Here is a 12584-nt window from a genome sequence, read left to right as displayed (position 1 = left end):
TCCCACACGGACACACACATATATACACACACACCACGCCGCCAGTCAAACTGTCAACAGGCTGTGTGCGGTCTTGCTGCAGATCTGATATGACTGGCTGCTCCCTGCCTTGAGCGCCCTGCTCTCTGCTCGCTGTGTCCCCCAGCTCGGCAGGCAGCTAATCCAAACTGACGCTCCCTCCCGATGCTCTCTTCACCACCAGCACTGCACTGCACTGCCACACCCCAAGAATCAGAGTCAGGGAGAAGAAGATGGGAAATGAAAGGGAAAAGAATTACAGAGAGATGGAGAAAAGAGTGTTGTGTGCTTTTGGTGTATTGAAGGTTGCGCTAACAAGATATATACTAGGGCTGGGAATTAATTCAGATTTTCCATTTTGATTCTGATTCACAAGCTCTTGATTAGATTCTGATTAATTTGGCTATATTTCCCACAGCTAATGCTTTTAATTATACAGGGTATCTTCTAAGTTGGTATATTATGAAGATATTGATTTTACAAATTTTATTTTCAGTTTTTCATCATTTTGATTACATTTTAGCTTATTAGAAATGTACAAATTCCATGTATTCCATCTATAAATATGATGTTTTAAAATTGTATGCATTATATTGTGTGTGTGTATATACACCGATCAGCCACAACATTAAAACCACCTGCCTAATATTGTGTAGGTCCCCCTTGTGCCACCAAAACAGCGCCAATCCGCATCTCAGAATAGCGTTCTGAGATGCTATTCTTCTCACCGCAATTGTACAGAGCGGTTATCTGAGTTACCGTAGACTTGATCAGTTCAAACCAGTCTGGCCATTCTCTGTTGACCTCTCTCATCAACAAGGCATTTCCGTTCACAGAACTGCTGCTCACTGGATCTTTTTTGTTTTTGGCACCATTCTGAGTAAATTCTAGAGACTGTTGTGCTTGAAAATCCCAGGAGATCAGCAGTTACAGATCTACTCAAATCAGCCCATCTGAACCCAACAATCATGCAACGGTCCAAATCACCATTCTGATGGTTAATGTGAACATTAACTGAAGCTCCTGACCCATATCTACATGATTTTATGCACTGCACTGCTGCCACGATTGACTGATTAGATAATTGCATGGATGATTGTTGGTGCCAGACGGGCTGGTAGATATATATAAATACACTGTATGTGTGTGTGATATATATATATATATATATATATATATATATATATATATATATATATATATATATGCACAGTACTGTGCAAAAGTCTTAGGCACATAAGATGTTTCACAAAAGCATTTATCTTAAGATGGTTATTTATATCTTCAGCTTTAGTGTGTCAATATGAAATATAAATGTTAGACTCCCAAACATTACAAGATTAGAAGAACAGGGGGCCCTGCATCAGATGTCATGGTCCCCACAGAGCCCCCCACTGAACATCGTGTCAGTCTGAGATTACATAAAGAGACAGAAGCAATTGAGACAGCCTAAACAGATAGAAGAACTGTGGTGAATTCTCCAAGAAGCTTGGAACATCCTATCTGCCAACAACCAAGAAAAACTGTGTTCAGGTGTACCTAGGAGAATTGGTGCTGTTTTAAAGGCAAAGGTGGTCACACCAAATATTGATTTCGCTTTTTTATGTTTACTGGACTTTGTATGACGTTAAGTGATATGAATGGCATTTTTTTTGAAGACATCCTCACTATGCAACATTTTTCACAAGTGCCTAAAACAATACTGTATGTGTGTGTGTGTGTGTCATTTTCTCAACCTCATGTTGTTCAGAACCCATATGAGTTTCTCTTTTCCATGGAACACAAAAGAATATAATATAATTATAAAAATATAAAAAATATAATTTCTCAGCTCACAATATAAAAGCATTTTGTAACCATGGGCAGTCAAGCTCCAAAAAAAAATAAAAAATAAAAAGCACCATAAATGTAGTTCATATGACTCCAAGGCTTCTGAAGCCATACAATAACTTTGTCTGAGAAACAGGTTGCAGTTGAATTCATTTTCTCCTCCACCATAGCTCTTAAATCTAATTTGTGCATGTGCATATTCAAACTTAACGCATCGTGTTCAGTTACAAGACACGTGAGAACCAAAGCCATTTGATGTCATTGACATCAAACCTGGAGCAAAGCATCTTGACACACCAAGTTTGAAAATGCGCATGATGAGCAAATTAGATTTGAGAACTACATTGGAGGGGAAGATATTCAGTGAATAGTGACTGTACAAAACTTGGCATGTCACATTTTGTTACAAGACACATGAGAACCAATGGCATTTGGTTTTATTGACACCAAACTTGGAGCGATATGGTTTGACACACCAAGTTTGAAAATGTGTGCGTTAATAAGATTTGAGAGCTATGGAAGAGAGGAAGATTTTCAGTGAATAACAACTTAAATCTCGGTCTGTTCCTCACATAAAACTGTTGTATGACTTCAGAAGACTTGGAATGTAGCCAAAAGCTTATGGTGCATTTTTGTCCTTTTTGGAGCTTTACAGGCCCTGGTCTCTATATACTTGTACGGAAAAAGCAGCTTAAAAATATCATATTTTGTGTTCCACAAAAAAAAGAAAGAAAAAAAGTCATGGATTTGGAACAACATGAGGGTGAATAAAAGACTGTAAACCTGTAAATAAACATTTGTGAAATAGCTACTTTGAGATAGCATTTCTTAGTTCTTAGAACCCTGTAGTGGAGGACACACATTTGTCTCTCATCCTCGTTAATTTATTTATCCATTATGCTTCAAGAGAAGCCGTAACATGGCATGACAAGATGCAGCTGTCACCATCCATCACTTCCTGTTGCTGAGCAGTAAGACCATGGTTGGGGTTAATGTTTCATTGACTACACGCCCCACATTTAGCCCCATATCAAGGCGACGTGTTGCATTCCCAAAGGTCTCAAGTCTTCCTCTTGTTTCCATAGAGATTACTCCAAAGACCTCAGCCAGCTGCAGTCCTGCCCCAGAATCCCCTCTCAGTTCGGCCGAGGAGTCTGTTAAAAGCCAGCAGGAGGAGCAGATGTGCCGAGCGTCTATCCAGGAGCCAAGTGAGACTTCCGAGTCGCAGCCCGGCACGCCTCTACCGTTACCTGTGCCAGGACATTCGGGCCTCAGCATTCAAGAAATGGTGGCCATGTCTCCCGAGCTGGACACCTACGCCATCACCAAGAAAGTCAAAGAAGTTCTCACAGATAACAACCTTGGTGAGTGTGTTAAAAGACGCCATGGCCACAAATATAACTCAGTGAATGAAAAGTGGACTACAGTAATATTCACATGTATATTCTAACTAAGCTATATTCCCAAACCTAGTGAACTGCCTACCTAGACAGCATTAGTGGTCATGTTAGTGGACCTAACGTGTCTTGCACTAAAAAATAGCTAGATGCATAAAGCTTTGACACAAGTATATCAATCAGTTTCTGAGCTAGGATGTGCAGTCTAGTCGAGTGTGTACAGTACTGTGCAAAAGTTTTAGGCATTTGTGAAAAATGTTGCATAGTGAGGATGTCTTCAAAAATAATGCCATAAATAGTTTTCATTTATCAATTAATGTCATACAAAGTCCAGTAAACATGAAAAAAGCTAAATCAATATTTGGTGTGACCACCTTTGCCTTTAAAACAGCACCAATTCTCCTAGGTACACCTGGACACAGTTTTTCTTGTTTGTTGGCAGATAGGATGTACCAAGCTTCTTGAAGAATTCACCACAGTTCTTCTATCTATTTAGGCTGTCTCAATTGCTTCTGTCCCTTCAAGTAATCCCAGACTGACATGATGTTCAGTGGGGGGGGCTGTGGGGCCATGCATGCCATCTGTTGCAGTGATCCCTGTTCTTCTTTTCTAATATTTTCTATTTGCAAAAGTAATGTTTGTGAGTCTAAAATGTATTTTTCCTATTGACACACTAAAGCTGAAGATAGAAATAACCATCTTAAGACAATGTTTTTGTGAAACATCTTAAGTGCCTAAAACTTTTGCACAGTACTGTACCTCCTGGAAGTTTATATTAGCCTATTTTAGCCACAGGAAGTGTGGAAAAACATTAGTGAAGATACAGGAAGTGAAAAAATGGATACTGCATTAATTTCTTTATTTTTAACGCATTAAACAGTATTAAACTGTTAATCGCAGTAATTAACGCGTTAAATTTTCCAACCCTAAAATATACTTTAATTTTATTCAATACTGCACCATGTTGAAAATAGTTCCATGTGGTTCATTGTTGAGGAGGATACTTTGAAAGTGTAGTTTGCCAAGCTTGCTACTCATAGTAAAGTAGTTAAACTACAGTCAAACTACCATTTTGAAAAGTATTTAGCTTCACTACTTACGAAAAGTAGATAACAACATTAAAGTGGTAGGTCACTCGAGCGAAGATTTTCTCGTCATTTACTCACACTCATGCCATCACAGATGTGTATGACTTTCTTTCTTCTGCTGAACACAAAGATATTTAGAAGAATATATCAGCTCTGTAGGACCATACAATGTAAATTAATGGTGACCAGACCTTTTAAGCTCCAAAAATCACATAAAAGCAGCATAAAAGTAATCCATAAGACTCCAGTTGATAAATCTGTCTTCAGAAGCGATATGATAGGTGTGGGTGTGAAACAGATCAATATGTAAGTCTTTTTTTTTTTTTTCAAAATGTGAAAGTAGTGATTTATAGTAAAAAAAAGGACTTAAATATTGATCTGTTTCTCACCCAAAGTGATCGCTTCAGAAGACATATATTAAACCACTGGAGTCGTATGGATTACTTTTATGCTGCCTTTATATGATTTTTGGAGCTTTAAAGGTTCTGGTCACCATTCTCTTGCATTGTATGGACCTGCAGATATGAAATATTCTTCTAAAACTCTTTGTGTTCAGCAGAAGTCAGTCAGTCATACACATCTGGGATGGCATGAAAGGTGGGTAAACTAACCCTTTAAAGCCGTTTCTGGGCAAAAACTGATCAGATCTTACTAGAATGCATAAATGTACACAATATAACTAATAAAACAAACAAAACAAAAAACACCCCAAATTTTATAATTGATTTTAAAATGAACAACAGTATTTAACTCACTATTTTGCTACAAAAACAGAAGGCAACATGTCATGCTGGGAACTTCTGGGAATATGACTGCATGATAACTGTGCAGATGAACATATTAACTAAAATGGATCTGATTTGCAAAGCTACTTTTTTAGTAAAATGCAGTTGTTTATTGCCAAGTTCGCTTAGTTGTAAGGCTGCGTGCGCTATACAATGTTATGAAAACAGCGATGCAGCGTTTTGTCGCGCTACTCAACTACTTGTTTAAAACAATAGCTTTTTACTAGCAAAGCTGCACTCTTTTGAGCTATTGTTTCATTATATGTTACTGAAAAATGGAGCTCAGTTAGTAGTTTCACTACTTTAGTTTGTTACTCCCCAACACTGATTCTAATGATGCAGCTATAGTAGGTATTTGTTATTTGTCCTCAATATACCTTTGTATGTCTTCCAAAGTTTGTAAATGAATAACTACATTAATTTTTGCTCTGATAAATCATGCATTCTGTATTTGTAGGTGTCCTAGAGAGACAATACATGTGATAGTGTCTCTCCACACTAAAGGACAGGTGGAGGACAGGTTGGCCCTCCTTTAGCATTTAATGGCCATCCACTCTGACTGTCTCCATGTCCTTGCCATAATTAATGAGAGGTCGAATGGGAATGTCACACTGGACATAGCTACTTTCTCCTTCACTGTTTGGTTCAACTCACACAGACCATTGTCCTAATGTTTTTTCACAGTATTGTCAAAAAGGATAGTGCTTAGCTAGCCTTAGATGTCTTTGTGAACTTTGTTGAGTCTGTTCACACTTTCACCTTTAATGTTGTGTGAACACCCACAATAAAACAAAGGTTTTAAGAGAATACAGATATATAGCACTGCCAATGCCTCTGCGTGATACTGTGACAGACTGTTTCATCTTGAAGGTTTTCACTTCTCTAGGCTTTTTTTTTTTTTGTCTCGGGTGCTACAAAGATTTGTTATGCTCTGTAGTGGAATTGACCTGTATAAAGTGCCAAATGTAAAGACAGCTGTGTTTGTATGAGTCTTTAGGGGAAGAGAGAAGTAATCTTCTGGGATCTCAGGCTTTTGTTTTACTCTGAGGAACATTTCTTTTTTGAACATTGAAGGATCCCATTTATTGTCAAGATAATTCTGTTTCCTTTTATTTGTGGTAAAAAAAAATCGTTGAAAGCTTAAGCAGCTGTTGAAAGCTGTTTGAAACCCCCCCACCCCTTGCCTTGAAAGTGGAGGTTAAAAGCAAAGTCAGCAGAGTTTGTTTGATCAAACTTTGATGCTACTGTTCAATGAAAACATGGATTAATTATTCAATGCATTGATAGTTACCCAAACTAAATGAAGTGTATATACAGTTCATACATTTTCATTTATGCGTTTAGCCGATGCTTAAATGTACACATGGTTTATCAGTTTGTGTGTTCCCTCGGAATTGAACCCATGACCTTGGCGTTGCTAGTGCCATACTCTACCAGTTGAGTTGCAGGAACCCTGTACACTCAATACTGCCCTACAAAGGCAAAACTTAGAATCTGTGCAAACATTGAAACTGAAAAAAAAAAAAAATGGCTTGAAAGTACTTTGGTTCGCTTTGGTTTTAGTATGTATTTTGTAGCTACTGCGATTTTCACACTCCATCTTCTTTGAATTTGAGCATAGTTGAGCCAAACGTGTCTGTCACAGGACTGATAATAGTGTAAGAGACCCAGTTTTGGTCATAAATCGGTGTAGTTACTGCGCTTTGGATTTGCACTGTAGTATACGTGTTTTGCCGCATCAAAGTTGGTTTACTGATGAATGCTGTTGTATGTGTTTGCTTTACAGGTCAGCGTCTGTTCGGGGAGAGCATCCTTGGTTTAACGCAGGGCTCCGTGTCTGATCTGCTGGCCCGGCCCAAACCCTGGCACAAGCTCAGCCTGAAGGGCCGAGAGCCATTTGTGAGGATGCAGCTCTGGCTCAGCGACCCACGGAACGTGGAGAAACTCATGGACATGAAACGGTTGGAAAAGAAAGGTACAGCCCTCCATAATTTCTCTTCTCTGCTGTTGTCCTGGTCATACACCAGCAAATAGCGGTTTGTGATTTTCGATGTTGTTTTAGAATGTTTTGTAATTGCAGGGTTTATTAAAGTGCTTCACACTTTGGTCAGTGTTTGTTTTGTTGGCTATTCTTTTTCAGGACATTCGAAAACCAGCTGCATTTTGTGGAATGTTATTCATAGTTTTTGTGGCGTAAGGAGGTTTTCAGTGTCATTTCTGTGTCTTTCAAAACCTTGCTTGATGTCAGAGCCATGATGCAGTGGTCAGTGCAAGCAGATGCAGACACTAGCCTAGTTTCCATCCACTTTTCATGCTATTTTGTTATTGACAAAAAAACGTTTTTGCGAAATTTCCTGTCTTCTGCCTGTTTCCATTCAAATGGCCTTTTATCAATAAAAATGGTGTGCATGATGACGTCATGCCTAAAAAAACACTTTGTCGCATATGTTTTGGTTTAGCGCTAAAGAAATCTGCCCTGAAGCCGTTTCCATACAGAAATGTGTGTTTATCGCTAATTCGCCTCTCAGATGTCCCTTATTTCATTCCTCCGAAGTTTTGGTAAAATGGGGAGAGTATTGAGACAATTCATTGAAATTAGCCAGCTTACTGTCATTTTAATTTCACAAATAAAAGCAATCAGAAGACGAGGAATTGCAATCAAAAACGAACAGTTGCCCTTCTGATAGGACTGTAATATTGGTCCTCCTGATGTTGCGCCTACCGGTTCCGACCCGAAAGCGAATCGTCATGGCCCTGTTCAAGCTGGCAACCTGCACCAAGTAGTTGGGGAAACTTTCGGTCTTAGTATAAGGAGCATCCATCGATGTATATATGCTGTGTGCACAGCTATTAAAGAAAAATTGATGCGGTGTAATATCAGGGTTTACATATTTGATACATTCCTGATATTCAATAGGCTATTTTGAACAATCATCTAAAGCATCGCCATCACATGTCCCGCAACTTTTAACGACCAACTGAACTTGATTATCATCTCAAATTAATTTTATTTTATTAATACATTTTTTATTCTAATGCAATTTACATTTTCTGAAGAAGCTCCGCAAATGCGATCTGAGGTAAAGAGGGTTAGATTTAAAATATTTAAATGTTTTAAAATGTTCAAAAGCTCGTTTTCTGAAAGTGAACTCAGCATTGGACAAATAGTTCTGATAGTTTATAGTCTTAAAAAAAAAAAGTACAGAACATTCTGAGAATGGAGCCTAATTCAGCTGACTTTTTTCACCTACAGAACAGGGTAAGGCTAATTTAAGTTTATGTAAAGAAAAGGCATATATAAGTCTAAAAATATACTTTTTTTGTTTGGTAATTTTTTTTTTATTATTTAATGCTTTTTTTATTTGGTAATTTATTTAATTTAATACAGGGAATTGTGCCGGCATTTTTTCAAAAGTAAACTAAGCAATATTTTATAGAATTGGGCTACATGTTAGTGTTTCAAAAAAGCACACTGAAGCGTTTCTCCTGGTATTGTGTATTTATTTTTAATTTTAAACATCTTTGTGCACAGAAATGATATGTTTTTTTGTATTTTGGTCTAATTCCGTGACTGCCATCCATTATTTTGAATGGTGTGGAAAAGCAACTTTAATAAATAAACGGATGTCTACCACGATTAAATTAATCACAAACTGGCCATTAATTTGTTCTCCGTGCACCTGTCCATGTGAATGATACGAGATATTTGTGTTGGCACTCCTGGAAGTGTCATGTTTGCAGTGATCGGATCTTTAGTTCAGATCAATCCATAATCACGTACAATAAATTGGCTTTCAAGGATGTATACTGTGGTCATGATTAACACAGGCTAACGACTGGGTTCTGTCTGTTAACGCCAAAAAGTGTTTCCAAACCAGTTTTTCGCGACATATGAAGTATTGACAGAGATTATGCGCTACAGTTAAACGGAAAAATATTATGTCGACACTTGTGAAATTTTAGCGCTAAAATGCGTTTCCATCAGCTTTATTTTGATGCGCTAAAACTTTATTCGCAAAAAATACTTGGATGGAAACGTAGTTACTATGAGCCTTAGTATACCATCCCATCTCTCTCTCCAAGAATTTCCTGCGGAATGCACAGCAATACACTTACTGCTACAAAATTCCCATGCTGGTCTAGGGTGATTTATGCTGGTTAGTGCTGGTCTAGCTGGTGGACCACCACGGCTATGCTTTTCACCAGCAAAACCTAGCTGGTAAAGCTGATTGACCAGCATGGTCCTTCTTATGCAGCTGGTTAAGCTAGTTTAAAAGCCTGGTGGGGACACCAGTACACCAGCATCCCTTACTGGGGGACCAGCAACCAAAACACAACATAAGCTGGTGACCAGCAATGCTGGTCTTTTCAGCAGTTATAACGATCAAAAATCATTTTATTCGGGGGGCCTGGGTAGCTCAAAGATGCTGACTACCACCCTTGGTGTCGCGAGTTAGAATCCAGGGCATGCTGAGTGACTCCAGCCAGGTCTCCTAAGCAACCAAATTGGCCCAGTTGCTAGGGAGGGTAGAGTCACATGGGGTAACCTCCTCATAGTCGCTATAACGTGGATCTCACGCGAGTTGTGTGTGGATGACGCGTAGAATAGCGTGAAGCCTCCACACGTGCTATGTCTCCGCGGTAACGCGCTCAACAAGCCACGTGATGAGATGCGAGGATTGATGGTCTCAGACGCTAAGGCAACTGAGATTCACTACGCCACTATGAGGACATAGAGCGCATTGGGAATTGCAATTCCAAATTGGGGAGGAAAAAAAAATTTTATTAAAAAAAACATGTTTATATGAGCTTTGAAATGATCAGGTTAATCTCTGTTTTTGACGTCAAAATGAAATCAGACATGTACATAATACTTCTGCACATTGATAAGCCGATAAGAATGTTGGTAAAGGTGTTTACATACAACGCAAAATTAGGGTAATGCCCAACAATCTATCTGTGCAGATGACTTAAACTGTTTATGGCCTTTATGACCCTGATAAAGGAAAAAAATTTTATGCGTTTACATAACCACAAGCATTGCCATCTTATGAATCTTAACAGATGTAAGATAATGCATGTAAATGCACTCAATGTCTGTCCATTAAAAGAGGCAAAAATACCAAAAAACTACCTTGACCATTTCTTTTTGGCCTTCTTGTCATTTTTATAGTAGTAATAGAAAGGACAAGAAGTGATGAGGAGATTGGTAAATGGCACAAGCTGGACTCAAACTCATGTTGTCCACTTGAGCACCGCAGCTCAATTTTTCAGAACACATGCGCAAACCATCAGGCCACCACTCTGAGTAGCTTGACGACTGAAAAATCTTGCGGAACATCAGTCTATGGAATGTGTAGCTAACACGTGTCCATATTTACATGCAGTACCTGCTAATTATCACCAACTGCATGTTTGTTTATCCGGTATTGATTCCAGCTCACGAAGGAGTCACAGAAAACAATCTTTAAGCTGTCTCTCGTCAGCACGGCTTTCTTTAATGCGAAGAGATGTGCGAGAAGCCGGAGATGAGGTGGTCAGGCAGTGGGGGCCGTTTGATTGCTCTTTTTTCCCTCTTTAATAGCCCAGATGTGTCCTCTGGCTGCTGAATGGGCCGCACATGCTCGTTGAGCCCGCTCGTCTCTCTGCTGTCTGGATTGATGAGGGTGGGAGATGTCAGTTCCGTGATTGGCTGTGACAGGCTGATGGCTCTGTGGGGCTGGCTTACTTAAAGTCCACTGCACTCAGCGTTGGGCCTGCACGCCTGCGATCTCGCAGCAGGCCAAGTGAACATTCCTGGAGTCATTAGGCCTGTTTAACACTCCTCTCGGGCTAAAAGTGACATTACTGGTGCTCCCTGGGTGATTATGACGACGAGGGTTTTCTTATGAATCAGGCTTTGTGGTTGGTTTGTGTGGGGAGAAGGCAAAACTCAGGGGGTGACTCCACATTAGAATGAAACAGGCTTGAGCATTTACCCCTTAAGCTCACTATGCGCTTTCCATGGACAGAAAGCAACAGCTTTTCTGTCATATTCTCTCTCTCTCTCTCTCTCTCTCTCTCTCTCTCTCTCTCTCTCTCTCTCTCTCTCTCTCTCTCTGGCTTTTCAGAAAAGAGTCTGAATTTGACCTCAACGCTGGCAAGAGGCACAGAGCAAATTAGCCTTGCTTTGCCCTCGTTCTGAGAGTTTTGGCCACCAGCTGAATTTATTTACCATTGCTATTGCCGAGGGGTTCTCTTCAACAGACACTGAAATGCAGCGGAAATGACAAATTTCACACACAGCTCTGTATACTTAGCTGGATTGGGCTATTTTAATCAGAAAAGGGGCATTAATGTAGTTGTTCCTTAGTGGTATTTATTTATTTATTTTCTCTTGGGTTACTCTTTGTTTTTTTTTTTTTTTTTTTTTTTTTTTTAATGATAACATTTTTTTTTTTATTGATTCATATATTAAACAAACAAAAGCAAAACATATACAAACAGAATCAATACTTAAACCCCACTATTACCCCCACCCCCTCCCCACTCCCCACCCCATCCCAAACCCTACCCGACCCCCAGCAACACCCCCCAGTGGTCACATGATTAGACACACACACACACACACACACACACACACACACACACACACACAAAAAATAATAATAATTATATATATATATATATATATATATATATATATATATTATATATGTTAACCACACACATTAACCACTACACCTCTTTCTCCACTGTCCCTCCCCGAGAGTCCTCCAAAAACACCAGATATTTGCCCCATTTCCCCATAAACAAGTCCAAATTCCCCAGTCTTCTGGAAGCCCCCTCTTCAAAAGCTGCCACCCTCCCCACCTCCGAGCACCACTCCTGAAAGGGGTTGCTCCGGCTGACTTCCTTCCCCTTAAAACTATCTGTCTGGCAATCATGACGCTGGGAAGGTTAATGTTATTAAAATGAATTGTATTCCAAAATTTAAGTACATGCTACAATCTCTCCCTGTAGATGTCCCTCTCTCTTATTTCAAGCAATTTGATAGCATAGCAAAGTCCTTCATTTGGAATGGTAAGCGTCCTAGATTACATTTCAGTAAGCTGCATAGGCCGATTGAAAAGGTGGGCTAGGCCTACTCAAGATTTTGTTTTATTATTATGCATTCGGTCTCAGACATTTGGCTCATTGGTCGCTTCCACCTGAGAGAGCAACTCCCTGGTTTTGTATTGAACAGGAATTTCTTGCCCCTATTCCGCCATTGCAAAGCCTTTCTATCAGACTAATCGGAGAAGTTAAGTTACACCCCGTTATCTTGCATTTGCACTCGGTATGGACAAAAATGTCCAGAGTGTTTAATTCAGACATTTATTTAAATGTTGCCTCGAGCATATGGCTTTTGAAAATTTGGTTCAACATTTTGGGATTCCCAGATCTCAGTTCTATAGGTATTTACAGCTGTGCAACCTACCCTGTAC

At 39.4% G+C, this 12584-nt stretch overlaps 1 protein-coding gene across 7 annotated transcripts in view; it reads left to right on the top strand.

Moving 5' to 3' along the window:
• The window catches only part of LOC127433449 (homeobox protein cut-like 1), a 180552-nt gene that overhangs the window by 158075 nt on the left and 9893 nt on the right, over positions 1–12584 (top strand). For all 7 annotated transcript variants that reach the window (XM_051685369.1, XM_051685372.1, XM_051685367.1 and 4 more), the window contains 2 exons: positions 2934–3212; positions 6905–7093. In XM_051685369.1, the coding sequence (XP_051541329.1) occupies positions 2934–3212; positions 6905–7093 (468 nt within the window). The remainder of the gene's footprint in view (positions 1–2933; positions 3213–6904; positions 7094–12584) is intronic.

The sequence above is a fragment of the Myxocyprinus asiaticus genome, chromosome 43 (assembly GCF_019703515.2).
Source record: "Myxocyprinus asiaticus isolate MX2 ecotype Aquarium Trade chromosome 43, UBuf_Myxa_2, whole genome shotgun sequence".
Classification (NCBI taxonomy): domain Eukaryota; kingdom Metazoa; phylum Chordata; class Actinopteri; order Cypriniformes; family Catostomidae; genus Myxocyprinus; species Myxocyprinus asiaticus.
This window is presented reverse-complemented; position numbering and strand designations above follow the sequence as displayed.